The sequence below is a fragment of the Haemorhous mexicanus genome, unplaced genomic scaffold (genome assembly GCF_027477595.1).
Source record: "Haemorhous mexicanus isolate bHaeMex1 unplaced genomic scaffold, bHaeMex1.pri scaffold_223_ctg1, whole genome shotgun sequence".
NCBI lineage: Eukaryota > Metazoa > Chordata > Aves > Passeriformes > Fringillidae > Haemorhous > Haemorhous mexicanus.
The window spans coordinates 4,961-32,431 of record NW_026776050.1 but is presented as its reverse complement, the minus strand read 5'-3'; the positions used below and the strand labels follow the sequence as shown (position 1 = coordinate 32,431).

Sequence of the window (27,471 nt, the reverse complement as noted above, 5' to 3'; positions counted from 1 at the left end):
TTTGGGGGGTTTTAGATTTTCTGGGATTTTGGGGGATTTTTGAGGGATTTTTTTGGGGTTTTTTTTGGATTTTATTTTGGATTTTTGGGGATTTTTTGAGGTTTTATTTTGGGGCATTTTTGGGGGGATTTTTGGGGATTTCGGGGGTTTTTACTTGGCATTTTGGGGGGATTTTTTGGGGGAAAATTTTGGATTTTTTGAGGGATTTTTGGGGGGATTTTGGGGGTTTATTTTGGATTTTTGGGGGATTTTTGGGGGGGAATTTTGGGAGGTGTAGGGTTTGGGAATTTTAAGAATTTTTGGGGAATTTACTTGGGATTTTTGGGGATATTTTGAGGTTTTATTTTGAATTTTGAAGGGATTTTTGGGGAGTTTTTAGGAATTTTTTTTTAAATTTTGGGGAATTTTATTTTCGACTTTTGGGGCATTTTTGGTCTTTTTTGGACGATTTTTGGAGGATGTTTTGGGGTTTTATTTTCGATTTTTCTGGGATTTTTTGGGGATTTTTTGGAAGATTTTGTGGGAATTTTTCGAGGTTTTATTTTGAAATTTTGGGGGATTTTTTTGGGTTTTTTTGGGGGGGTTTTTTTAGGTTTTCTGGGATTTTGGGGGGATTTTTGAGGAACTTTATTTTGGATTTTTGGGGGATTTTTTTGGTTTTTTAGGATAATTTGGGTGGATTTTGGGGGGTTTTATTTTGGAATTTTTGGAGTTTTCTGGGATAATTTTCGGGGGGATATTTTTGCGGATTTTTGGAATTTTATTTCAGATTTTCCAGAACTTTTAGCGGATGTTTTGGGAGATTTTTGGGTGGGGATATTTTGGGGGTTTATAAATTTTTGAATTTTTGGGTAATTTTTTGGGTTTTATTTTGAATTTTCTGGGGGAGATTTTGGAGATTTTTTAAAATATTTCTGGGGACTCCTCCTCCCCAGGAGCTAAAACAAGCCGGGAAAAAAAAATCAGCCAATCACAGAGGGCGCTGTACGAGAACCATCCAATCAGAGCGCGCGTTACCGATGACTCAGCAGTTGCTGGGCAGATCAGCAGCTCCCAGTGCCGGCCCCAGAGCCGCGAGGGGAATTTGGGGAAGAGGAAGAGGAGGAGGAGGAGGAGGAGGAGGAGGAGGAGGAGAGAGAGAGGGGAGGAGGAGGAGGAGGAGGAAGAGGGAGGAGGAAGAACCGCGCAGTTCCCCCGCCCCGCCTCGAGGAGGAGGAGGAGGAGGAGGAACCAAAACGAAGAGGAAGGACAGAGGAAAAGCAGCAGCCGGAACTGGATTATTTTAATTATTAATTACAAAAATTTAGGGAAGTATTAAATAAAAAACTATTATAATAAATGTTACAATTATATAATTTAGGTTTATTGAATTTTATTGTAATTTAAATATTAATTAATAATTTCCTTGCCCAACCAGACACACAGGGTCAATTCCCAGTCTGTTCCCAGTTCATTCCCAGTCCCTCACAATCCATCCCCAGTCCGTCCCAGTCCCACCCAGTCCATCCAGGTCCCAAAATGGCAAAAAAAAGGGGGGGAAACACCCGGAAAAAATCCCTCAAATTCGGCAAAAAATCCCAAAAAAAACCCAAAAAATTGGGATGGATCCCTTTAACCCCTTAATTCCCGGAATTCCAGCGAACCCCAAACCCGGGACCCCCCCTGACCCCTCAAACCCCACCTTGGACCCCCCAAATCGGGGGCAGGCTCAGGGCCAGCAGCGGCAGCAGCCGGGGGAGGCTCCGCGCTCCGTCCATGGCGCTCCGGGGACACCGGGAGGGGTCGGTGCTGCCGCCGGTACCGCGGGTCCGAACTGGGGGCGCTGGGAACGGGGGAGAAGCACCCCAAAAAGCGCTCAGCCAATGGGAACGCAGAGATTATGGCGCGTCATGTGTTGCCGGGTAGAGGGATCATAACTTGAGCTCCCTAAGAAATTCTGACCAATCAGAGAAAAGATTGGAAATGACTCATTAGTTGCTAGGTAGAGGGTCTGGAAATCGGGCTCCGAACGGAACCGGCCAATTAGAGAGCGCAAAAAACACCTCGGCCAATGAAAGCGCGCCCAAAAAAAGCCCAACCAATCAAATCGCGGCCAAAAACCACGCCCGACCAATCAGGGAGCGCGTCCCTAAAGACCCCGCGCCGCTCCGGGAGGGTTCTCGCATTTCAGCGCGGCTGATTTGGGGCGGTGGTCGCGGCCATGGGGCGAGGGGCGGCAGCCGGGGCCCTGCTGGTGGCACTGGTGGTGCTGGGAGCGCCCCCGGGGGCGGGCGCGGAGCTCTCGGGTGAGCGGGGGGCGGGAGGCGGTGGGACGGGGGGGAGAAGGGGGAAAAGGGGGCGAAGGGGGGAGCCCGGGATGGAGGGGGAGGAGGAGGGGACCCCCCAAAGGGAGAGCGGGAGGGGCTGAGGGGTGGGAGAGGGGAGGGAGGGGTGGGAGAGGGTGGGGAAGGGGGGAAAAGGGGAGGGGGGATCCCAAAACTGAGCCAGAGGGGGCTGCGGATTGGGGGATTTGTGTTAAAAATATGGAATGGGTTAAAAAGGGGGGATTGGGACCCCCAAAGTGCTTTGGGAGCGGCCGGAGGTGGGAGGGGAGAGGATGAGGAAGGGGAAATGGGGGAAGGGCGGCGCAGGGGAAGCGGCAGCGCGGGCAGGAGGGTCCCGTGGCGGCCGTGGGGCACAGGGGGTGCGGAGTGGGGATCCGGGGTGGGCCCGGAGCTCTGGGGGTGCTGCTGGGGGCGCTGGGGGGGCACCCCTGAGCTGAGTGCTGCTCCCACAGGGGTGTTCCAGGGGCTGTCAACCTCCGAGTGTCACTTCACCAACGGCACGGAGAAGGTGAGGTTCGTCCAGAGGTACATCTACAACCGGCTGCAGTACGTGATGTTCGACAGCGACGTGGGGCACCACGTGGGGTTCACCCCCTATGGGGAGTATAATGCCAAGCGCTGGAACAACGACCCGGAATGGATGGAGGACCAACGGACTGCGGTGGACAGGTACTGCCGGCACAACTACCCGATTGTTGCCCCGTTCAGCGTGGAGCGCCGAGGTGAGCGCGGGGCAGAGCGTGTGCCCCCGGGCCCTGCCCTGCCAGTGACCATCCCAGTCCATCCCAGTCCATCCCAGTCCCTTCCAGGATATTCCCAGACCCTCCCAGTCCATTCCCAATCCATCCCAGTCCATCCCACTACCTCCCAGTCCCTCTTAGCCCAACCCAATCCCTCCAGTCCATTCCTAGTCCATTCCCATTCCATTCCCAGTCTATTTCCAGTTCATCCCAGTCCCTCCCCGTCTCACCCAGTCCATCCCAGTCCACACCGGTCCATCTCAGTCCATTCCCAGTCATTTCCCAGTCCATCCCAGTCCATTCCCAGTTCACTCTCCAACTTCCACACTCTCCCAGTGACGAGTGTCCCTCCCATCGTTCTCAGTGCCACTCCAGTCCTTCCCAGTTCCTCCCAGTCATTTCCCAGTCCATCCCAGTTCACTCTCGGATCTCCACCCACTCTCACAGTGCCCCACATCCCTTCCCACCTCTCCCAGGGGCACCCCAGTTCCTCCCAGTCTAACCCCAGTCCATCCCAGTCATTCCCAATCAGCACTAGTCCTTTCCCAGTCCAGCCCAGATCACTTCCAGTCCCTCGCAGCCCATTCCCAGTCCCTCCCAGTCCTCACCAGTGCCATCCCACTCATATTCAGACCATTCCCAGTCCATTCCCAGTCCCTCCCAGTTCATTCCCAGTGCCTCCCAGTCCCCTCCATCTGTATTCCCAATCCATCAAGTCCATCACAGTCCCTCCCAGTCCCTCACAGCACATTCCCAGGCCATTCCCAGTCCATCCCAGTCTCTCCCAGTCCATCCCAGTCCCTCCCAGTGCCCCCCACGCGTCCATTTCAGCGACGCGTAAAACTGACGAGTGCCATCCAATCAGAGCGCGGCTCTCTGATGACTCATCTGTTGCTGGGCAGACCCGCAGCGCCGAGTGCCCCGCGCTGGACTCGGCCTCCCAGTGCCGCGCACTTCATTCCCAGTACCTCCCAGTGCCACCAGAAACCCTCCCAGTGCCACCCAGTCTATTCTCAGTCTCTCCATTTCATCCGCAGTCAATTCCCAGTTTGTTTCCAGTTCATTCCCAGTTCACTCCCAGACTTCCATCCACAATCCGAGTACGGCCCCATCCCTCCTAATCCATCCCAGTCCCACTAAATCCATCCCAAATCAATCCCAGACAATCCCAGTCCCTCCCAGTCCATCCCAGTCCATTTCCAGTCCTCCCCTCTCTATCCCAGTGCCCCCCAGTTGATCCCAGTCTGTCCCTGCTCTGTCTCTCTCTCCCAGTGCCCCCCAGTTGATCCCAGTCTGTCCCCGCTCTCTCTCTCTCTCTCTCCCAGTGCCCCCCAGTTGATCCCAGTCTGTCCCCGCTCTCTCTCTCTATCTCTCCCAGTGCCCCCAGTTGATCCCAGTCTGTCCCTGCTCTCTCTCTCTCTCCCAGTGCCCCCCAGTTGATCCCAGTCTGTCCCCGCTCTCTCTCTCTCTCTCTCTCTCCCAGTGCCCCCCAGTTGATCCCAGTCTGTCCCCGCTCTCTCTCTCTCTCTCTCCCAGTGCCCCCCAGTTGATCCCAGTATGTCCCTGCTCTCTCTCTCTCTCTCCCAGTGCCCCCCAGCGTGTCCATCTCGCTGGTGCCCCCCTCGAGCTCCCAGCCCGGCCCCGGCCGCCTGCTCTGCTCCGTGATGGATTTCTACCCCGCCCCGATCCAGGTGAGGTGGTTCCAGGGCCAGCAGGAGCTCTCGGAGCACGTGGTGGCCACCGACGTGGTCCCCAACGGGGACTGGACCTACCAGCTGCTGGTGCTGCTGGAAAGCCCGGCCCGGCGCGGGCTCACCTACACCTGCCAGGTGGAGCACGTCAGCCTGGAGCAGCCGCTGAGGCGGGACTGGGGTACGGGGGAGCCCCTGGGGGCGCTGGCAGAGCCACTGGGCTGTGCTGGGAGCCACTGGGAGGGAGCTGGGCTGGCACTGGGAGAGGGGCTGGGGGCTGGGCAAGGGCTGGGAAGGGGTCTGGGGGATGCTGGGGAGGGTGGGACTGGGGTTTGGGGATCCTGGTGGGCACTGGGAGGGGGTTTGTGGGTGCTGGGTGTGACTGGGAGGGAGTTTGGGGGTGCTGGGTGTGACTGGGAGGGGGTTTGGGGGTGCTGGGTGTGACTGGGAGGGGGTTTGGGGGTGCTGGGTGTGACTGGGAGGGGGTTTGGGGGTGCTGGGAGTGACTGGGAGGGGGTTTGGGGGTCCTGGGTGTGACTGGGAGAGGCTTTGGGGGTCCTGCAGCCCTGGGGGGACACTGGGAGGGGGCTGTGGGATCCCGGGAGGGACGGGAGGGGCTTTGGTGACTCCCGGGGAGCCCAAGAAGGGATCGGGGGGAGGTTTCAGGGGGTCCTGGCTGGGCCGGGGGCCACAGGGAGGGCGCTGCGAGGGGCTGGGGGTGTCGGTGAGAGGTTTTGGGGGTGCTGAGCCCCGCCGACCCCCCAGAGATGCCGCCGGACGCCGCCCGCAGCAAGATGCTGACGGGCATCGGGGGCTTCGTCTTGGGCTTCGTCTTCCTGGCGCTGGGGCTCGGCTTCTACCTGCGCAAGAAGGTGAGGGGGGGTGCCGGGGGTCGCGTCCCCCCCCGTGCCGGAGCGTGTGCGCTCCCCCCGGGCCCCCCAGCCCGGTGTCACCCCCTTTTCTCTGCCCGCAGAGCTCCTGAGCCGCCGGCGGCCGCAGCCCCTCCCCGTGGGCTCGGGCCCCGCCGGGACCCCCCGCTCCGTCCCCGCTCCGCTGATTTTGGGGGGGGTCCCGTGTGTCCCCCAGCCCCGCCGGCGCTCTGCCCCCACCCAGTGCCCGCTCCCAGTGCTCCCAATAAAGCTTCCCAGTTGGCCCCGGTGCCGTTTGTTGGGGGCGGTGGGGAGGGGTCTGGGGGGGGGATGGGAGGGGTTTGGGAAAGGGAGGGGGAGAAAGGGTGGGGGCTGGGCCCGGGGAGAGCCGGAGGAGGAGGAGGAGGAGGAGGAGGAGGAGGAGGAGGAGGAGGAGGAGGAGGAGGGGGATGAATGGCAGCAGCACCAGAACCTCGCGGTTTCCCCGCCCCGACATCACCGCAGCCCCCCGAGCCCGTCAGCGTCGCCCCCTCCCCACATCCCTCAGTGAGCGGGACGGGGCAGCTCAGCCCTTGATAAGAATCGTGAAAATAATTCAAAATAACAAACCGTTTTTATTTTAATAAAATTTTATATGAATATATGAAAAAGTCTCTAGAATTTAAATTTAAATATTTTAAATCAATATTATTAATAGTAAATCATTTCCTTGACCCCTTGTTAATTAAATTGTGTTTCTAAAGGGAAGCGGGACAAAGGGATCCGAGCAGAGAACCCGGAAAGAGGGCAATAACCCAGAAATTAAAATAAATATCAAATGAACGGCTGTGATTGGCCGGCCCAGCCCCGCCCGCCCCTCTCCATCCCCGCCCCCACCCACCCAGCCCCCCCCAAAGCTTCCCCCTCCCCAAAAAACCCCCAGCCCGGCGCCGCGGCGTCCCGCAAAGGCCTCAGCCAATCGCAGCGCAGGCAGCGCGCGGCGCAGCCAATGAGAGCGCGGGGCGGTGGATTGCCTCATCGGTTGCCGGGCAGAGCCCGCGGGAAATCGCTCCCCAAAAGCGGCGGGAGCCAATGGGAGCGCGCGGCGCTGCCGAGCCCGCCCCGCTCCGGACTGGGGCTCCCAGCGCAGCGCGGCTGATTTGGGGCGGTGGTCGCGGCCATGGGGCGAGGGCGGCAGCCGGGGCCCTGCTGGTGGCACTGGTGGTGCTGGGAGCGCCCCCGGGGGCGGGCGCGGAGCTCTCGGGTGAGCGGGGGGCAGGAGGCGGTGGGACCGGGGGGGAGAAGGGGGAAAAGGGGGTGAAGGGGGAGCCCGGGATGGAGGGGGAGGAGGAGGGGACCCCCCAAAGGGAGAGCGGGAGGGGCTGAGGGGTGGGAGAGAGGAGGGAGGGGTGGGAGAGGGTGGGGAAGGGGGGAAAAGGGGAGGGGGGATCCCAAAACTGAGCCCGAGGGGGTTGCGGATTGGGGGATTTGTGTTAAAAATATGGGAATGGGTTAAAAAGGGGGGATTGGGACCCCCAAAGTGCTTTGGGAGCGGCCGGAGGTGGGAGGGGAGAGGATGAGGAAGGGGAAATGGGGGAAGGGCGGCGCAGGGGAAGCGGCAGCGCGGGCAGGAGGGTCCCGTGGCGGCCGTGGGGCACAGGGGGTGCGGAGTGGGGATCCGGGGTGGGCCCGGAGCTCTGGGGGTGCTGGGGGGGGTGCTGGGGGGGCACCCCTGAGCTGAGTGCTGCTCCCACAGGGATGTTCCAGGAGATGGTAAAGCACGAGTGTTACTACACCAACGGCACGGAGAAGGTGAGGTACCTGGAGAGGTACATCTACAACCGACAGACGTACGCGATGTTCGACAGCGACGTGGGGCACTACGTGGGGTTCACCCCCTATGGGGAGAAGGTGGCCCGGAACTGGAACAGCGACCCGCAATGGATAGAGTACAAACGGACTGAGGTGGACACCGTTTGCCGGCACAACTACCCGATTGTTGCCCCGTTCAGCGTGGAGCGCCGAGGTGAGCGCGGGGCAGAGCGTGTGCCCCCGGGCCCTGCCCTGCCAGTGACCATCCCAGTCCATCCCAGTCCCTTCCAGGATATTCCCAGACCCTCCCAGTCCATTCCCAATCCATCCCAGTCCATCCCACTACCTCCCAGTCTCTCTCAGCCCAACCCAATCCCTCCGGTCCATTCCTACTCCCTCCCCGTCTCACCCAGTCCATCCCAGTCCACCCCAGTTCCTCCCTGTCTCACCCAGTCCATCCCAGTCCACCCCAGTCCATCCCAGTCCATCCCAGTTCACTCTCCAACTTCCACCCTCTGCCCAGGTTCCGAGTGCCCCTCCCATCTTTCTCAGTGCCACTCCAGTCCTTCCCAGTGCCTTCCAGTCCATTCCCAGTCCCACCCAGCACCTCCAACACAACTCCCAGTCTATTCCCAGTTCACTCTCAGATCTCCACCCACCCTCCCAGTAGCCCACATCGCCTCCCACTTCTCTCAGTGCCAGCCTAGTTCCTCCCAGTCTATTCCCAATCCATCCCAGTGGCTCCCAATAGCTCCTAGTGCTTTCCCACTCCATCCCAGTTCATTCCCAGCCCCTCCCAGTCCCTCCCAGTGCCATCCCAGTGCAATCCCGGTGCAATCCCGGTGCCAACCCACTCATACTCAGCTCATTCCCAATCCATTCCCCATCCCTCCCAGTTCATTCCCAGTGCCTCCCAGTCCCTCCAAGTGTATTCCGAGTCCATCAAGTCCAGCACAGTCCCTCCCAGTCCCTCCCAGTCCATCCCAGTCCCTCCCGGTCCATCCAGTCCATCCCAGTCCATCCCAGTCCCTCCCAGTCCATCCCAGTCCCTCCCAGTGCCCCCCACGCGTCCATTTCAGCGACGCGTAAACCTGACGAGTGCCATCCAATCAGAGCGCGGCTCTCTGATGACTCATCTGTTGCTGGGCAGACCCGCAGCGCCCAGTGCCCCGCGCTGGACTCGGCCTCCCAGTGCCGCGCACTTCATTCCCAGTTCCTCCCAGTGCCACCAGAAACCCTCCCAGTGCCACCCAGTCTATTCTCAGTCACTCCATTTCATCCGCAGTCAATTCCCAGTTTGTTTCCAGTTCATTCCCAGTTCACTCCCAGACTTCCATCCACAATCCGAGTACGGCCCCATCCCTCCTAATCCATCCCAGTCCCCACTAAATCCATCCCAAATCAATCCCAGCCAATCCCAGTCCCTCCCAGTCCATCCCAGTCCATTCCCATCCCTCCCCTCTCTCTCCCAGTGCCCCCCAGTTGATCCCAGTCTGTCCCCACTCTCTCTCTGTCTCCCAGTGCCCCCCAGTTGATCCCAGTGTGTCCCCGCTCTCTCTCCCTCTCTCTCCCAGTGCCCCCCAGTTGATCCCAGTCTGTCCCCGCTCTCTCTCTCTCTCCTCCCAGTGCCCCCAGTTAATCCCAGTATGTCCCTGCTCTCTCTCTCTCTCTCTCCCAGTGCCCCCCAGCGTGTCCATCTCGCTGGTGCCCCCCTCGAGCTCCCAGCCCGGCCCCGGCCGCCTGCTCTGCTCCGTGATGGATTTCTACCCCGCCCCCGATCCAGGTGAGGTGGTTCCAGGGCCAGCAGGAGCTCTCGGAGCACGTGGTGGCCACCGACGTGGTCCCCAACGGGGACTGGACCTACCAGCTGCTGGTGCTGCTGGAAAGCCCGGCCCGGCGCGGGCTCACCTACACCTGCCAGGTGGAGCACGTCAGCCTGGAGCAGCCGCTGAGGCGGGACTGGGGTACGGGGGAGCCCCTGGGGGCGCTGGCAGAGCCACTGGGCTGTGCTGGGAGCCACTGGGAGGGAGCTGGGCTGGCACTGGGAGAGGGGCTGGGGGCTGGGCCAGGGCTGGGAAGGGGTCTGGGGGATGGTGAGGAGGGTGGGGTGGGGCTGGGGGGGTGCTGGTGGGCACTGGGAGGGAGTTTGGGGGTGCTGGGTGTGACTGGGAGGGGGTTTGGGGGGGCTGGGAGTGACTGGGAGGGAGTTTGGGGATGCTGGGTGTGACTGGGAGGGGGTTTGGGGGTTCTGGGAGTGACTGGGAGGGAGTTTGGGGGTGCTGGGTGTGACTGGGAGGGGGTTTGGGGGTCCTGCAGCCCTGGGGGGACACTGGGAGGGGGCTGTGGGATCCCGGGAGGGGACGGGAGGGGCTTTGGTGACTCCCGGGGAGCCCAAGAAGGGATCGGGGGGAGGTTTCAGGGGGTCCTGGCCGGGCCGGGGGCCACAGGGAGGGCGCTGCGAGGGGCTGGGGGTGTCGGTGAGAGGTTTTGGGGGTGCTGAGCCCCGCCGACCCCCCAGAGATGCCGCCGGACGCCGCCCGCAGCAAGATGCTGACGGGCATCGGGGGCTTCGTCTTGGGCTTCGTCTTCCTGGCGCTGGGGCTCGGCTTCTACCTGCGCAAGAAGGTGAGGGGGGGTGCCGGGGGTCGCGTCCCCCCCGTGCCGGAGCGTGTGCGCTCCCCCCGGGCCCCCCAGCCCGGTGTCACCCCCTTTTCTCTGCCCGCAGAGCTCCTGAGCCGCCGGCGGCCGCAGCCCCTCCCCGTGGGCTCGGGCCCCGCCGGGACCCCCCGCTCCGTCCCCGCTCAGCTGATTTTGGGGGGGGGTCCCGTGTGTCCCCCAGCCCCGCTGGCGCTCTGCCCCCGCCCAGTGCCCGCTCCCAGTGCTCCCAATAAAGCTTCCCAGTTGGCCCCGGTGCCGTTTGTTGGGGGGCGGTGGGGAGGGGTCTGGGGGGGGGGATGGGAGGGGTTTGGGAAAGGGAGCGGGAGAAAGGGTGGGGGCTGGGCCCGGGGAGAGCGGGAGGAGGAGGAGGAGGAGGAGGAGGAGGAGGAGCCGGGGGAAGGAGGGCCTAGGAAGAAGAGGAGGAGGAGGAGGAGGAGGAGGAAGGGCAGCAGCACCAGAACCTCGCGGTTTCCCCGCCCCGACATCACCGCAGCCCCCCGAGCCCGTCAGCATCGCCCCCTCCCCACATCCCGCAATGAGCGGGACGGGGCAGCTCAGCCCTTGAAAAGAATCGTGAAAATAATTCAAAATAACAAACAATTTTTATTTTAATAAAATTTTATATGAATATATGAGAAAGTCCCTATAATTTAACTTTAAATATTTAAAAACAATATTATTAATAGTAAATCATTTCCTTGACCCCTTGTTAATTAAATTGTGTTTCTAAAGGGGAGCGGGACAAAGGGATCCGAGCAGAAAACCCGGAAATAGGGCAATAACACAAAAATTAAAATAAATATTAAATGAGCGGCTGTGATTGGCCGGCCCAGCCCCGCCCGCCCCTCTCCATCCCCGCCCCCACCCACCCAGCACCCCCAAGCTTCCCCCTCCCAAAAAAACCCCCAGTCCGGCGCCGCGGCGTCCCGCAAAGGCCTCAGCCAATCGCAGCGCAGGCAGCGCGCGGCGCAGCCAATGAGAGCGCGGGGCGGTGGATTGCCTCATCGGTTGCCGGGCAGAGCCCGCGGGAAATCGCTCCCCAAGAGCGGCGGGAGCCAATGGGAGCGCGGATCCTCCCACGGGGGATGGAGCCGGAGACGCGGAGGGAGCCATTCCGGCACCGGGCACTGCGGGATCCGCGGGCAGCGACCCCTCCTTCCTCCTCCTCCTCCTCCTCCTCCCGCTCTCCCCGGGCCCAGCCCCCACCCTTTCTCCCCCTCCCTTTCCCAAACCCCTCCCATCCCCCCCCCCAGACCCCTCCCCACCGCCCCAACAAACGGCACCGGGGCCAACTGGGAAGCTTTATTGGGAGCACTGGGAGCGGGCACTGGGCGGGGGCAGAGCGCCAGCGGGGCTGGGGGACACACGGGACCCCCCCCCAAAATCAGCGGAGCGGGGACGGAGCGGGGGGTCCCGGCGGGGCCCGAGCCCACGGGGAGGGGCTGCGGCCGCCGGCGGCTCAGGAGCTCTGCGGGCAGAGAAAAGGGGGTGACACCGGGCTGGGGGGCCCGGGGGGAGCGCACACGCTCCGGCACGGGGGGGACGCGACCCCCGGCACCCCCCCTCACCTTCTTGCGCAGGTAGAAGCCGAGCCCCAGCGCCAGGAAGACGAAGCCCAAGACGAAGCCCCCGATGCCCGTCAGCATCTTGCTGCGGGCGGCGTCCGGCGGCATCTCTGGGGGGTCGGCGGGGCTCAGCACCCCCAAAACCTCTCACCGACACCCCCAGCCCCTCGCAGCGCCCTCCCTGTGGCCCCCGGCCCGGCCAGGACCCCCTGAAACCTCCCCCCGATCCCTTCTTGGGCTCCCCGGGAGTCACCAAAGCCCCTCCCGTCCCTCCCGGGATCCCACAGCCCCCTCCCAGGGTCCCCCCAGGGCTGCGGGACCACAAACCCCCTCCCAGTAACTCCCAGCACCCCCAAACCCCCTCCCAGTCACACCCAGCAACCCCAAACTCCCTCCCAGTCACTCCCAGCACCCCCAAACCCCCTTCCCAGTCACTCCCAGCACCCCCAAACCCCCTCCCAGTGCCCACCAGGACCCCCCCAACCCCACCCCACCCTCCCCACCATCCCCCAGACCCCTTCCCAGTCCTTGCCCAGCCCCCAGCCCCTCTCCCAGTGCCAGCCCAGCTCCCTCCCAGTGGCTCCCAGCACAGCCCAGTGGCTCTGCCAGCGCCCCCAGGGGCTCCCCCGTACCCCAGTCCCGCCTCAGCGGCTGCTCCAGGCTGACGTGCTCCACCTGGCAGGTGTAGGTGAGCCCGCGCCGGGCCGGGCTTTCCAGCAGCACCAGCAGCTGGTAGGTCCAGTCCCCGTTGGGGACCACGTCGGTGGCCACCACGTGCTCCGAGAGCTCCTGCTGGCCCTGGAACCACCTCACCTGGATCGGGGCGGGGTAGAAATCCATCACGGAGCAGAGCAGGCGGCCGGGGCCGGGCTGGGAGCTCGAGGGGGGCACCAGCGAGATGGACACGCTGGGGGGCACTGGGAGAGAGAGAGAGAGAGCAGGGACATACTGGGATCAACTGGGGGGCACTGGGAGAGAGAGAGAGAGAGAGCGGGGACACACTGGGATCAACTGGGGGGCACTGGGAGAGAGAGAGAGAGAGCGGGGACACACTGGGATCAACTGGGGGGCACTGGGAGAGAGAGAGAGAGTGGGGACATACTGGGATCAACTGGGGGCACTGGGAGAGAGAGGGTAGGATTGGGAATGGACTGGGAACGGACTGGGAGGGACTGGGAGGGACTGGGATTGGCTGGGATTGATTTGGGATGGATTTAGTGGGACTGGGATGGATTAGGAGGGATGGGGCCGTACTCGGATTGTGGATGGAAGTCTGGGAGTGAACTGGGAATGAACTGGAAACAAACTGGGAATTGACTGCGGATGAAATGGAGTGACTCAGAATAGACTGGGTGGCACTGGGAGGGTTCTTGGTGGCACTGGGAGGAACTGGGAATGAAGTGCGCGGCACTGGGAGGCCGAGTCCAGCGCGGGGCACTGGGCGCTGCGGGTCTGCCCAGCAACAGATGAGTCATCAGAGAGCCGCGCTCTGATTGGATGGCACTCGTCAGGATTACGCGTCGCTGAAATGGACGCGTGGGAGGGCACTGGGAGCAACTGGGATGGACTGGGATGGACTGGGATGGACCGGGATGGACTGGGAGGGACCGCGAGGGACTGGGAGGGACTTGATGGACTGGGAATACACTTGGAGGGACTGGGAGGCACTGGGAATGAACTGGGAGGGATGGGGAATAGATTGGGAATGAGCTGAGTATGAGTGGGTTGGCACCGGGATTGCACCGGGATTGGACTGGGATGGCACTGGGAGGGACTGGGAGGGGCTGGGAATGAACTGGGATGGAGTGGGAAAGCACTAGGAGCTATTGGGAGCCACTGGGATGGATTGGGAATAGACTGGGAGGAACTAGGATGGCACTGAGAGAAGTGGGAGGCGATGTGGGCTACTGGGAGGGTGGGTGGAGATCTGAGAGTGAACTGGGAATAGACTGGGAGTTGTGTTGGAGGTGCTGGGTGGGACTGGGAATGGACTGGAAGGCACTGGGAAGGACTGGAGGGGCACTGAGAAAGATGGGAGGGGCACTCGGAACTTGGGCAGAGGGTGGAAGTTGGAGAGTGAACTGGGATGGACTGGGATGGACTGGGATGGACTGGGTGAGACAGGGAGGGACTGGGATGGACTGGGAATGAACTGGGAATGGACTGGGAGGGAGTAGGAATGGACCGGAGGGATTGGGTTGGGCTGAGAGGGACTGGGAGGTAGTGGGAGGAACTGGGATGGATTTGGAATGGACTGGGAGGGTCTGGGAATATCCTGGAAGGGACTGGGATGGACTGGGATGGACTGGGATGGTCACTGGCAGGGCAGGGCCCGGGGGCACACGCTCTGCCCCGCGCTCACCTCGGCGCTCCACGCTGAACGGGGCAGCAATCGGGTAGTTGTGCCGGCAGTACGTGTCCACCACAGCCCGTTGGTACTCCATCCATTCCGGGTCGCTGTTCCAGTTCCGGGCCACCTTCTCTCCAACGGGGGTGAACCCCACGTGGTGCCCCACGTCGCTGTCGAACATCACGTACTGCAGCCGGTTGTAGATGTACCTCTCCACGAACCTCACCTTCTCCGTGCCGTTGGTGAAGTGACACTCGGCCGTTCCCAGCTCCTGGAACACCCCTGTGGGAGCAGCACTCAGCTCAGGGGTGCCCCCCCCAGCACCCCCAGCAGCACCCCCAGAGCTCCGGGCCCACCCCGGATCCCCACTCCGCACCCCCTGTGCCCCACGGCCGCCACGGGACCCTCCTGCCCGCGCTGCTGCTTCCCCTGCGCCGCCCTTCCCCCATTTCCCCTTCCTCATCCTCTCCCCTCCCACCTCCGGCCGCTCCCAAAGCACTTTGGGGGTCCCAATCCCCCCTTTTTAACCCATTCCCATATTTTTAACACAAATCCCCCAATCCGCAGCCCCCCTCTGGCTCAGTTTTGGGATCCGCCCTCCCCTTTTCCCCCTTCCCCACCCTCTCCCACCCCTCCCTCCCCTCTCCCACCCCTCAGCCCCTCCCGCTCTCCCTTTGGGGGGTCCCCTCCTCCTCCCCCTCCATCCCGGGCTCCCCCTTCGCCCCCTTTTCCCCCTTCTCCCCCCAGTCCCACCGCCTCCCGCCCCCCGCTCACCCGAGAGCTCCGCGCCCGCCCCCGGGGGCGCTCCCAGCACCACCAGTGCCACCAGCAGGGCCCCGGCTGCCGCCCCTCGCCCCATGGCCGCGACCACCGCCCCAAATCAGCCGCGCTGAAATGCGAGAACCCGCCCGGAGCGGCGCGGGGTCTTTAGGGACGCGCTCCCTGATTGGTCGGGCGTGGTTTTTGGCCGCGATTTGATTGGTTGGGCTTTTTTTGGGCGCGCTTTCATTGGCCGAGGTGTTTTTTGCGCTCTCTAATTGGCCGGTTCCGTTCGGAGCCCGATTTCCAGACCCTCTACCTAGCAACTAATGAGTCATTTCCAATCTTTTCTCTGATTGGTCAGAATTTCTTAGGGAGCTCAAGTTTTCATCCCTCTACCCGGCAACGCATGACGCGCCATAATCTCTGCGTTCCCATTGGCTGAGCGCTTTTTGGGTTGCCTCTCCCCCGTTCCCAGCGCCCCCAGTTCGGACCCGCGGTACCGGCGGCAGCACCGACCCCTCCCGGTGTCCCCGGAGCGCCATGGACGGAGCGCGGAGCCTCCCCCGGCTGCTGCCGCTGCTGGCCCTGAGCCTGCCCCCGATTTGGGGGGTCCAAGGTGGGGTTTGGGGGGGCAGGGGGGGTCCCGGGTTTGGGGTTCGCTGGAATTCCGGGAATTAAGGGGTTAAAGGGATCCATCCCAGATTTTGGGGTTTTTTTTGGGGATTTTTTGGGGCATTTTTTGGGGAATTTTTGGGATTTTTGGGCGATTTTTTGGGGTTTTTTTTTCATTTTTTTCCCCCTTTTTTCGGCATTTTGGGGCTTTGGGTGTGGCCGAATTCCTCTTCTTCCAGGATTTTGGGGGTCAGGAAGTGCCTAAACCCCCTTGTCCCTGAAATTTTGGGGAGTTGGGCGTGGCCAGACCCCCCTGGACCCAAAATTTGGGGCGGCCGGGAGTGCCCAAACCCCCCTGGACCCAAAATTTGGGGAACTGGGAGTGCCTAAATCTCTTTTTTCCAGGATTTTGGGGGTCTGGATGTTCCTAAACCCCCTTGTCCCCAAGATTTTGGGGGGTTGGGCGTGGCCAGACCCCCCTGGACCCAAAATTTGGGGGGGCCGGGAGTGCCTAAACCCCCGTGGACCCAAAATTTGGGGAACTGGGAGTGCCTAAATCTCTTTTTTCCAGGGTTTTGGGGCTCTGGATGTTCCTAAACCCCCTTGTCCCTGGAATTTTGGGGGGTTGGGCGTGGCCTGACCCCCCTGTACCCAAAATTTGGGGAACTCAGTGTTCCCAAATCCTCTTTTGCCAGAATTTTGGGGGTCTGGATGTTCCTAAATCCTCCTTTTCCCAGATTTTTGGGGCTCTGGAAGTGCCTAAATCCCTTTTTTTCCAGGATTGTTGGGCTCTGAAAAGGTCCAGACCCCCCTGGACCCAAAATTTGGGGAACTGGGAGTTCCCAAATCCTCTTTTCCCGGGATTTTTGGGGCTCTGGAAGTGCCTAAATCCCTTTTTTTCCAGGATTTTTGGGCTCTGGGAGTGCCCAAACCCCCCTGGACCCAGAATTTGGAGTCTGGAAGTGCCTAAATCCCTTTGTTTCCAGGATTTTCGGGCTCTGAAAGGGTCCAGACCCCCCTGGACCCAAAATTTGGGGAACTGGGAGTTCCCAAATCCTCTTTTCCCGGGATTTTTGGGGCTCTGGAAGTGCCTAAATCCCTTTTTTTCAGGATTTTTGGAATCTAGGAGTGCCTAAATCCCTTTTTTTCAGGATTTTTGGAATCTAGGAGTGCCCAAATCCCTTTTTTTTCCCGGATTTTTGAGTCTGGGAGTGCCCAGACCCCGCTGGACCCAAAATTTGGGGAACTGGGCGTTCCCAAATCCTCTTTTCCCGGGATTTTTGGGGCTCAGGAAGTGCCTAAATCCCTTTTTTTTCCAGGATTGTTGGGCTCTGAAAAGGTCCAGACCCCCCTGGACCCAAAATTTGGGGAACTGGGAGTTCCCAAATCCTCTTTTCCCGGGATTTTTGGGGCTCTGGAAGTGCCTAAATCCCTTTTTTTCCAGGATTTTTGGGCTCTGGGAGTGCCCAAACCCCCCTGGACCCAGAATTTGGAGTCTGGAAGTGCCTAAATCCCTTTTTTTCCAGGATTTTCGGGCTCTGAAAGGGTCCAGACCCCCCTGGACCCAAAATTTGGGGAACTGGGCGTTCCCAAATCCTCTTTTCCCGGGATTTTTGGGGCTCTGGAAGTGCCTAAATCCCTTTTTTCCCAGATTTTTGGAATCTAGGAGTGCCTAAATCCCCTTTTTTCCAGGATTTTTGGAATCTAGGAGTGCCCAAATCCCTTTTTTTTCACAATTTTTGGGCTCTGGGAGTGCCCAGACCCCCCTGGACCCAAAATTTGGGGAACTGGGGGTTCCCAATTCCTCTTTTCCCGGGATTTTGGTGATCTGGAAGTGCCTAAATCCCTTTTTTCCCAGATTTTTGGAATCTAGGAGTGCCTAAATCCCTTTTTTTCAGGATTTTTGGAATCTAGGAGTGCCCAAATCCCTTTTTTTCCCGGATTTTTGAGTCTGGGAGTGCCCAGACCCCCCTGGACCCAAAATTTGGGGAACTGGGGGTTCCCAATTCCTCTTTTCCCGGGATTTTGGGGCTCTGGAAGTGCCTAAATCCCTTTTTTTCCCAGATTTTTGGGCACTGGGAGTGCCCAGACCCCCCTGGACCCAAAATTTGGGGAAGTGGCTTTTCTCACTTCCTCTTTTCCCAGGATTTTGAGGATCTGGAAGTGCCTAAATCCCTTTTTTTCAGGATTTTTGGAATCTAGGAGTGCCTAAATCCCTTTCCCCAGGACTTTTAGGGCTGGCCAAGCCCAAATTTCCTTTTTTCCCCCAATTTTCAGGTTTGGGTGTCCCCAAATTCCCCTGATCCCAAAATGTTGGGGGTCTGGAGGTGCCTAAATCCCTTTTTTTTCCAGGATTTTGAGTAGAAATCCCCAATTTCCCCAGGATTTTTAGCAGAATTTCCCCAATTTTCCTGGAATTTTGAGCAGAAATTCTCAATTTTTCTGGGATTTTCCCCAAATTTCCTGGAATTTTGAGCAGAAATTCTCAATTTTTCTGGGATTTTCCCCAAATTTTCTGGGATTTTGAGCAGAAATTCTCAATTTTTCTGGAATTTTCCCCAAATTTTCTGGGATTTTGAGCAGAAATTCTCAATTTTTCTGGGATTTTTCCCAAATTTTCTGGGATTTGGAGCAGAAATCCCCAATTTACATCTAATTTTCCCTATTTTTTTTAATTTCGATCAAAAATCCCCAATTTTCCCAGGATTTTTGAGTAGAAATCCCCAAATTTCTGGAATTTCGAGCAGAAATTCCCCAATTTTCCCAGAATTTTTAAGTAAAAATCCCAAATTTTCTGGGATTTTGAGCAGAAATCCCCAAATTTCCCTGAGATTTTCAGTAATAATCCCCAATTTTTCCGGGATTTTGATCATAAATCCAAATTTCCCCAGGATTTTGAGTAGAAATCCCAAATTTTCCTGGGATTTTAAATGGAAATCCCAAAATTTTCTGGGATTTTGATCAAAAATCCCCAAATTTCCTGGGATTTTGAGAAGAAATCCCAAAATTTTCTGGAATTTTGATCAGAAATCCCCAATTTTTCCCAGGATTTTGGAGTAGAAATCCCCAAATTTCCTGGGATATTGAGTCTAAATTCCCATTTTTTACTGCCAATTAATTAGAAATCCAAAATTTTCTGGGATTTTAAGTAGAAATCCCAAATTTTCTGTGATTTTGAGCAGAAATCCCAAATTTTCTGTGATTTTGAGCAGAAATCCCAAAATTTTCCGGGATTTTGAGCAGAAATCCCAAATTTTCCCAGAATTTTGAGTAGAAATCCCCAAATTTCCTGGGATATTGAGTCTAAATTCCCATTTTTTACTGCCAATTAATTAGAAATCCAAATTTTCTGGGATTTTGACGGGAAATCCCCAAATTTTCTGGGATTTTGAGCAGAAATCCCCAATTTTCACAGGATTTTGAGCAGAAATCCCCAAATTTTCTGGGATTTTGAGTAGAAATCCCCAAATTTTTCCAGGATTTTAAATGCAAATCCCGAAATTTTCTGGGATTTTGAGCAGAAATCCCCAAATTTCCCCAGAATTTTTGAGTAGAAATCCCCAATTTTTCTGGATTTTTTTCCCCAATTTCCCCAGGATTTTGAGCAGAAATCCAAAATTTTCACAGGATTTTGAGCAGAAATCCCAAATTTTCTGTGATTTTGAGCAGAAATCCCAAATTTTCTGGAATTTTGAGTAGAAATCTCCAAATTTCCTGACATTTTAAGCGGAAATTTCCTGGGATTTTGACCAAAACCTCCCGTTTTTTCCAGGATTTTTGCCAGAAATCTTCAATTTCCGTGGGATTTTGAGCAGAAACCCAATTTTTTTTTTGGATTTTCACCAAAATCTCCATCTTTCCCCCCATTTCTCAGTCCAGCACAGCATCATCCAGACGGAATTCTACCAGAAGTCGCTGGGCCCCGGCGCCGCTGACAGCGACGAGTTCATGTTCGACTTCGACGGCGACGAGATTTTCCACGTGGAGCGGGAGGAGACGGTCTGGAGGCTCCCGGAATTCCAGGAGTTCGCCAGCTTCGAGGCGCAGGGAGCGCTCCAGAACATCGCCATCGACAAGCAGAATCTGGAAAATTCCATGGCCGCCTACAACAACTCCCGGATTCCCGCCGGTAAAATCCGGGATAATCCTGGGATTTTTGGGGTTTTTTGGGGGGTTTGAGTTGATTTTGGGGGGTTTGGACTCAATTTGAGGGAGGTTCAGCCTCGGTTCTAGGAGGGTCCTGGTGGAATTCTGAAGTTTGGGATTCCCAGTCTCAGGGATTCCGACATGATTGTAGATTTCCAATCCCAGTTGGATCCAAGTCAGTTCCCAGTTGGATTAAAGGCAATCCCAGTTGGGTCTGAGCCAATCCCAGTTGGTTCCACCTCAATCCCAGTTGGGATTCCAAAATTTGGGTTCCTCCAACCCAATCCCAGTTGGATCCACCTCAATCCCAGTTGGATCCAACCCCAATTCCAGAAGGTTCCTGGTGGAATTCCAAACTTTGGGTTCCTCCAATCCAATCCCAGTTGGATCCACCTCAATCCCAGTTGGATCAAACCCAGTTCCAGAAGGTTCCTGGTGGAATTCCAAACTTTGGTGTCCCTCAAACCCAACCCCAGTTGGATCCACCTCAATCCCAGTTGGATCCATCCCAATTCCAGAAGGATCCTGGTGGAATTCCAAACTTTGGTGTCCCTCAAACCCAATTCCAGTTGGGTCTGACCCAACCCCAGTTGGTTCCACCTCAATCCCAGCAAGATCCACCCCAATTCCAGGGGATTTCAACCCAAATTTAGGGAGATTCAACCCCAGTTCCAGAAGGTTCCTGGTGGAATTCCAAACTTTGGTGTCCCTCAAACCCAACCCCAGTTGGATCCACCTCAATCCCAGTTGGATCAAACCCAATTCCATGAGGATCCTGGTGGAATTCCAAACTTTGGTGTCCCTCAAACCCAATCCCAGTTGGGTCTGACCCAACCCCAGTTGGATCCAACCCAATCCCAGTTGGATCCACCTCAAACCCAGTTGGTTCCACCTCAATCCCAGTTGGATCCAACCCCAATTTCGGGTTCTGGATCCACCCCAATTCCAGGGGATTTCAACCCAATTTGAGGGAGATCCAACCTCAGTTCCAGAAGGTTCCTGGTGGAATTCCAAAGTCTGGTGTCCCTCAAACCCAACCCCAGCTGGTTCCACCTCAATCCCAGCTGGATCCAACCCCAATTTCGGGTTCTGGATCCAACCCAATTCCAGGGCATTTCAACCCAATTTTAGGGAGATTCAACCCCAGTTCCAGAAGGTTCCTGGTGGAATTCCAAACTTTGGTGTCCCTCAAACCCAACCCCAGTTGGTTCCATCCCAATCCCAGTTGGATCCACCTCAATCCCAGTTGGTTCCACCTCAATTTCATGAGGTTCCTGGTGGAATTCCAAACTTTGGGTTCCTCCAACTCAAACTCATTTGACTCCACCTCAATCGCAGTTGGATCAAACCCAGTTCCAGAAGGTTCCTGGTGGAATTCCAAACTTTGGTGTCCCTCAAACCCAATCCCAGTTGGTTCCAACCCAATCCCAGTTGGATCCACCTCAACCCCAGTTGGATCCATCTCAATCCCAGTTGGATCCACCTCAATCCCAGTTGGGATTCCAAATTTTGGGTTCCTCAAACCCAGCCCCAGTTGGATCCACCTCAATTCCAGTTGGATCCACCTCAATCCCAGTTGGATCCACCTCAATTCCAGTTGGTTCCACCTCAATCCCAGTTGGATCCAACCCCAATTTCGGGTTCTGGATCCAACCAATTCCAGAAGGTTCCTGGTGGAATTCCAAAGTCTGGTGTCCCTCAAACCCAATCCCAGCTGGTTCCATCCCAATCCCAGTTGGATCCACCTCAATCCCAGTTGGGATTCCAAGAGAATTCCAAACTTTGGGTTCCACCAACTCAAACTCAGTTGACTCCACCTCAATCCCAGTTGGTTCCACCTCAATTCCAGAAGGTTCCTGGTGGAATTCCAAACTTTGGTGTCCCTCAAACCCAATCCCAGTTGGATCCACCTCAACCCCAGTTGGATCCACCTCAACCCCAGTTGTTTCCAACCCCAATCCCTCGAGATTTCCACCCAACCCCACCCGGAAGAACCCAATTTTCCTCGAGGCCGTGTTGACCCCAAACTCCCGGATTTTCTCCCGGATTTTTCCGGACCCGGCAGAGCCCCCGGAGGTGGCGGTGTTCCCCAAGCACCCGGTGGAGCAGGACGAGCCCAACATCCTGATCTGCTCGGTGACCAAGTTCTGGCCGCCGGTGCTGGGCGTGGCCTGGTTCCGGAACGGGGCGCGGCAGGAGCGCGGCGTGCTGGAGACGCCGACCCCGCCCCAGCCCGGGGGATCCCAACCCAATTCCAGCCCCTGGGATGGCTCCAGCCCCATCCCAGTTGGGTCTGACCCAATCCCAGTTGGATCCACCTCAATCCCAGTTGGGTCTGACCCAATCCCAGTTGGATCAAACCCAATTCCAGAAGGTTCCTGGTGGAATTCCAAACTTTGGTGTCCCTCAAACCCAACCCCAGTTGGTTCCACCTCAATCCCAGTTGGATCAAACCCAGTTCCAGAAGGTTTCTGGTGGGATTCCAAACTTTGGTGTCCCTCAAACCCAGCCCCAGTTGGATCCACCTCAATCCCAGTTGGATCCACCTCAATCCCAGTTTGGATTCCAAGAGAATTCCAAACTTTGGGTTCCACCAACTCAAACTCAGTTGACTCCACCTCAACCCCAGTTGGATCCACCTCAATCCCAGTTGGTTCCACCTCAATTTCATGAGGTTTCTGGTGGAATTCCAAACGTTGGTGTCCCTCAAACCCAATCCCAGTTGGTTCCATCCCAATCCCAGTTGGATCCACCTCAACCCCAGTTGGATCAAACCCAATTCCATGAGGATCCTGGTGGAATTCCAAACTTTGGTGTCCCTCAAACCCAACCCCAGTTGGTTCCACCTCAATCCCAGTTGGTTCCACCTCAATCCCAGTTGGATCCAACCCAATTCCAGAAGGTTCCTGGTGGAATTCCAAACTTTGGTGTCCCTCCAACCCAATCTCAGTTGGTTCCACCTCAATCCCAGTTGGATCCAACCCAATCCCAGCTGGATCCAACCCAATTCCAGAAGGTTCCTGGTGGAATTCCAAACTTTGGGTTCCTCCAACTCAAATTCTGTTGACTCCAACCCAACCCCAGCTGGTTCCAACCCAATCCCAGTTGGTTCCACCTCAATCCCAGTTGGATCCACCCCAATTTTGACCAAACCCACCCCAAACCCCGCCAACCCCCAACCCCCAACCCCCAAATCTCCTCCGATCCCCAACTTTTCCGACCTTCCGGACCCGGCAGAGCCCCCGGAGGTGGCGGTGTTCCCCAAGCACCCGGTGGAGCAGGACGAGCCCAACATCCTGATCTGCTCGGTGACCAAGTTCTGGCCGCCGGTGCTGGGCGTGGCCTGGTTCCGGAACGGGGCGCGGCAGGAGCGCGGCGTGCTGGAGACGCCGACCCCGCCCCAGCCCGGGGGATCCCAACCCAATTCCAGTCCCTGGGATGGCTCCAGCCCCATCCCAGTTGGGTCTGACCCAATCCCAGTTGGATCCACCTCAATCCCAGTTGGGTCTGACCTAATCCCAGTTGGATCCACCTCAATCCCAGTTGGATCAAACCCAGTTCCAGAAGGTTCCTGGTGGGATTCCAAACTTTGGTGTCCGTCAAACCCAGCCCCAGTTGGTTCCACCTCAATCCCAGTTGGATCCACCTCAATCCCAGTTGGATCCACCTCAATCCCAGTTGGATCCAACCCCAATTTCGGGTTCTGGATCCAACCCCAATTCCAGAAGGTTCCTGGTGGAATTCCAAACTTTGGTGTCCCTCAAACCCAATCCCAGTTGGATCCACCTCAATCCCAGTTGGATCCAACCCCAGTTCCAGAAGGTTCCTGGTGGAATTCCAAACTTTGGTGTCCCTCAAACCCAACCCCAGTTGGTTCCACCTCAATCCCAGTTGGTTCCACCTCAATCCCAGTTGGATCCACCTCAATCCCAGTTGGTTCCACCTCAATCCCAGTTGGATCCACCTCAATCCCAGTTGGTTCCACCTCAATCCCAGTTGGATCCAACCCAATTCCAGAAGGTTTCTGGTGGAATTCCAAACTTTGGTGTCCCTCAAACCCAACCCCAGTTGGTTCCACCTCAATCCCAGTTGGATCAAACCCCAATCCCAGTTGGATCCACCTCAATCGCAGTTGGATCAAACCCAATTCCATGAGGATCCTGGTGGGATTCCAAACTTTGGTGTCCCTCAAACCCAACCCCAGTTGGATCCACCTCAACCCCAGTTGGATCCACCTCAATCCCAGTTGGTTCCACCTCAATCCCAGTTGGATCCAACCCAATTCCAGAAGGTTTCTGGTGGAATTCCAAACTTTGGTGTCCCTCAAACCCAACCCCAGTTGGTTCCACCTCAATCCCAGTTGGATCCATCTCAATCCCAGTTGGATCCATCTCAATCCCAGTTGGATCCAACCCCAATTCCATAAGGATCTTGGTGGGATTCCAAACTTTGGTGTCCCTCAAACCCAATCCCAGTTAGTTCCAACCCAATCCCAGTTGGTTCCACCTCAATCCCAGTTGGATCCACCCCAATTTTGACCAAACCCACCCCAAACCCCGCCAACCCCCAACCCCCAACCCCCAAATCTCCTCCGATCCCCAACTTTTCCGACCTTCCGGACCCGGCAGAGCCCCCGGAGGTGGCGGTGTTCCCCAAGCACCCGGTGGAGCAGGACGAGCCCAACATCCTGATCTGCTCGGTGACCAAGTTCTGGCCGCCGGTGCTGGGCGTGGCCTGGTTCCGGAACGGGGCGCGGCAGGAGCGCGGCGTGCTGGAGACGCCGACCCCGCCCCAGCCCGGGGGATCCCAACCCAATTCCAGCCCCTGGGATGGCTCCAGCCCCATCCCAGCTGGGTCTGACCCCATCCCAGTTGGATCCACCTCAATCCCAGTTGGATCCACCTCAATCCCAGTTGGTTCCACCTCAATCCCAGTTGGTTCCACCTCAATCCCAGTTGGTTCCATCTCAACCCCAGTTGGGATTCCAAAATTTGGGTTCCTCCAACCCAATCCCAGTTGGTTCCACCTCAATCCCAGTTGGATCAAACCCAGTTCCAGAACGTTCCTGGTGGGATTCCAAACTTTGGTGTCCCTCAAACCCAATCCCAGTTGGTTCCACCTCAATCCCAGTTGGTTCCACCTCAATCCCAGTTGGTTCCACCTCAATCCCAGTTGGATCCACCTCAATCCCAGTTGGGATTCCAAATTTTGGGTTCCTCAAACCCAGCCCCAGTTGGATCCACCTCAATCCCAGTTGGATCCACTTCAATTCCAGAAGGTTCCTGGTGGGATTCCAAACTTTGGTGTCCCTCAAACCCAACCCCAGCTGGTTCCAACCCAATCCCAGTTGGTTCCACCTCAATCCCAGCAAGATCCAACCCAATTCCAGGGGATTTCAACCTAATTTGAGGGAGATCCAACCCCAGTTCCAGAAGGTTCCTGGTGGAATTCCAAACTTTGGTGTCCCTCAAACCAACCCCAGTTGGATCCACCTCAATCCCAGTTGGGATTCCAAACTTTGGGTTCCTCCAACCCAATCCCAGTTGGATCCACCTCAATCCCAGTTGGTTCCACCTCAATCCCAGCTGGATCCAACCCCAATTCCAGAAGGTTCCTGGTGGAATTCCAAACTTTGGGTTCCTCCAACTCAAACTCTGTTGACTCCACCTCAATCCCAGTTGGTTCCACCTCAATCCCAGTTGGATCAAACCCAATTCCATGAGGATCCTGGTGGGATTCCAAACTTTGGTGTCCCTCAAACCCAGCCCCAGTTGGTTCCACCTCAATCCCAGTTGGATCCACCTCAATCCCAGTTGGATCCACCTCAATCCCAGTTGGGATTCCAAGAGAATTCCAAACTTTGGGTTCCACCAACTCAAACTCAGTTGACTCCACCTAAACCCCAGTTGGATCCACCTCAATCTCAGTTGGTTCCACCTCAATTTCATGAGGTTTCTGGTGGAATTCCAAACTTTGGTGTCCCTCAAACCCAATCCCAGTTGGTTCCACCTCAACCCCAGTTGGATCCACCTCAACCCCAGTTGTTTCCAACCCCAATCCCACGAGATTTCCACCCAACCCCACCCGGAAGAACCCAAATTTCCCCGAGGCCGTGTTGACCCCAACCTCCCGGATTTTCTCCCGGATTTTCCCGGACGCGGCAGAGCCCCCGGAGGTGGCGGTGTTCCCCAAGCACCCGGTGGAGCAGGACGAGCCCAACATCCTGATCTGCTCGGTGACCAAGTTCTGGCCGCCGGTGCTGGGCGTGGCCTGGTTCCGGAACGGGGCGCGGCAGGAGCGCGGCGTGCTGGAGACGCCCTTCTACCCCGACCGCGACTTCACCTTCCGCAAGTTCTCCTACCTGCCCTTCGTGCCGCGGCCCGGCGACTACTACGACTGCAGGGTGGAGCACGAGGGGCTGCCCGAGCCCAGCAAGACCCACTGGGGTGAGAGCCGGGGGGTTTGGGGGGAAAAATGGGGGTTTTGGGAAAAAAAGTTATGGGGTTTTGGGGGAAAATTGGGATTTTGGGGGGAAAAAATTGGGTTTTTTTGGGAAAAAATGGAGTTTTTGGGTATAAAATGTGATTTTTTGAGGAAAAAATGGGGTTTTTGGGGAGCAAAAATATGGTTTGGGGGGGAAAAATGGGATTTTTTTGGGGGAAAATGGGAGTTTTGGGGAAAAAAATGTTTTTTTTTGGGGGGAAATTGGGTTTTTTTGGGGGAAAATGTGATTTTTGGGGTTGTGAATTGGGGGATTTGGGGTTATTAGGAGTGCAGGGTGGAGCTTGAGGGGGTGGCTGAGTCCAGCAAGACACACTGGGGTGAGAGCCGGGGGGTTTGGGGGAAAAATGGGGGTTTTGGGAAAAAAAATGTAATTTTTTGAGGAAAAAATGTGATTTTTTGAGGAAAAAATGGGATTTTTTGAGGAAAAAATGTGATTTTTTGAGGAAAAAATGGGATTTTTGAGGGAAAAATGGGGGTTTTGGGGGGGAAAAATGTGGTTTTGGGGGAAAAATGGGGTTTTTTTTGGGGGAAATTCGGTTTTTTTGGGAAAAATTGGATATTTGGGGGAAAAAATGGGATTTTTTGGGGGGTTTTGGGGTTGGGAATTGGGGGATTTGGGGTTACTACGACTGCAGGGTGGAGCACGAGGGGCTGCCCGAGCCCAGCAAGACACACTGGGGTGAGAGCCGGGGGGTTTGGGGGGAAAAATGGGGATTTTGGGAAAAAATGGGGGATTTTTGGGAAAAAAAATTTGATTTTTTGAGGAAAAAATGGGATTTTTTGAGGAAAAAATGTGATTTTTTGAGGAAAAAATGGGATTTTTGAGGGAAAAATGGGGGTTTTGGGGGGGAAAAATGTGGTTTTGGGGGAAAAATGGGGTTTTTTTGGGGGAAATTCGGGTTTTTTTGGGAAAAATTGGATATTTGGGGGGAAAAATGTGATTTTTTGGGGTGTTTTGGGGTTGGGAATTGGGGGATTTGGGGTTACTACGACTGCAGGGTGGAGCACGAGGGGCTGGCCGAGCCCAGCAAGACACACTGGGGTGAGAGCCGGGGGGTTTTGGGGGAAAAAATGGGGGTTTTGGGAAAAAAAGTTATGGGGTTTTGGGGGAAAATTGGGATTTTGGGGGAAAAAATTGGGTTTTTTTGGGAAAAAATGGAGTTTTTGGGTATAAAATGTGATTTTTTGAGGAAAAAATGGAGGTTTTTGGGGAGCAAAAATATGGTTTGGGAGGGAAAAATGGGATTTTTTGGGGGGAAAATGGGAGTTTTGGGGAAAAAAATGTTTTTTTTGGGGGGAAATTGGGTTTTTTTTTAAAAAATGGATTTTTTTGGGGGAAAAAAGGGGGGATTTGGGGTTACTGCGACTGCAGGGTGGAGCACGAGGGGCTGCCCGAGCCCAGCAAGACACACTGGGGTGAGAGCCGGGGGGTTTGGGGGAAAAAATGGGGTTTTTTGGG

At 56.6% G+C, this 27,471-nt stretch overlaps 3 protein-coding genes and 1 pseudogene across 3 annotated transcripts; 3 read left to right on the top strand and 1 right to left on the bottom strand.

Annotated features, from left to right (window-relative positions):
- Positions 1-2,127: 2,127 nt before the first annotated feature.
- LOC132322963 (class II histocompatibility antigen, B-L beta chain-like) lies at positions 2,128-5,908 on the top strand. Its single transcript, XM_059837728.1, has 5 exons — positions 2,128-2,285; positions 2,777-3,046; positions 4,652-4,936; positions 5,521-5,627; positions 5,729-5,908. Exons 1-5 carry the CDS (start codon positions 2,201-2,203, stop codon positions 5,735-5,737), a joined length of 756 nt encoding a protein of 251 aa, XP_059693711.1. The 5' UTR covers positions 2,128-2,200; the 3' UTR covers positions 5,738-5,908.
- Positions 5,909-6,768: 860 nt separating this feature from the next.
- On the top strand, positions 6,769-10,321 carry LOC132322965 (class II histocompatibility antigen, B-L beta chain-like; annotated as a pseudogene).
- A 1,039-nt stretch (positions 10,322-11,360) lies between these two features.
- Positions 11,361-14,921, bottom strand: LOC132322964 (class II histocompatibility antigen, B-L beta chain-like). The gene is made up of 5 exons (XM_059837729.1): positions 14,763-14,921; positions 14,001-14,270; positions 12,271-12,555; positions 11,642-11,748; positions 11,361-11,541 (listed from the first exon to the last, which is right to left on the bottom strand). Exons 1-5 carry the CDS (start codon positions 14,845-14,847, stop codon positions 11,533-11,535), a joined length of 756 nt encoding a protein of 251 aa, XP_059693712.1. The 5' UTR covers positions 14,848-14,921; the 3' UTR covers positions 11,361-11,532.
- A 286-nt stretch (positions 14,922-15,207) lies between these two features.
- On the top strand, positions 15,208-25,954 carry LOC132322962 (HLA class II histocompatibility antigen, DR alpha chain-like; the record flags this gene model as incomplete). The annotated part of the gene is made up of 3 exons (XM_059837727.1): positions 15,208-15,366; positions 19,237-19,491; positions 25,673-25,954. Coding segments are annotated over exons 1-3 (613 nt in total), but the record flags the coding sequence as incomplete, so codon positions are not given.
- Positions 25,955-27,471: the final 1,517 nt, after the last annotated feature.

Bases quoted from the DNA above. Each gene is read 5' to 3' on its own strand.
- LOC132322963 (XM_059837728.1), top strand. From the start codon at position 2,201: ATGGGGCGAGGGGCGGCAGCCGGGGCCCTGCTGGTGGCACTGGTGGTG. The intron at 3,047-4,651 runs GTGAGCGCGGGG...TCTCTCTCCCAG, and splicing joins GTTCAGCGTGGAGCGCCGAG to TGCCCCCCAGCGTGTCCATC. The intron at 4,937-5,520 runs GTACGGGGGAGC...CCGACCCCCCAG, and splicing joins GCCGCTGAGGCGGGACTGGG to AGATGCCGCCGGACGCCGCC.
- LOC132322964 (XM_059837729.1), bottom strand. From the start codon at position 14,847: ATGGGGCGAGGGGCGGCAGCCGGGGCCCTGCTGGTGGCACTGGTGGTG. The intron at 14,271-14,762 runs GTGAGCGGGGGG...CTGCTCCCACAG, and splicing joins GGCGGGCGCGGAGCTCTCGG to GGGTGTTCCAGGAGCTGGGA. The intron at 11,749-12,270 runs GTACGGGGGAGC...CCGACCCCCCAG, and splicing joins GCCGCTGAGGCGGGACTGGG to AGATGCCGCCGGACGCCGCC.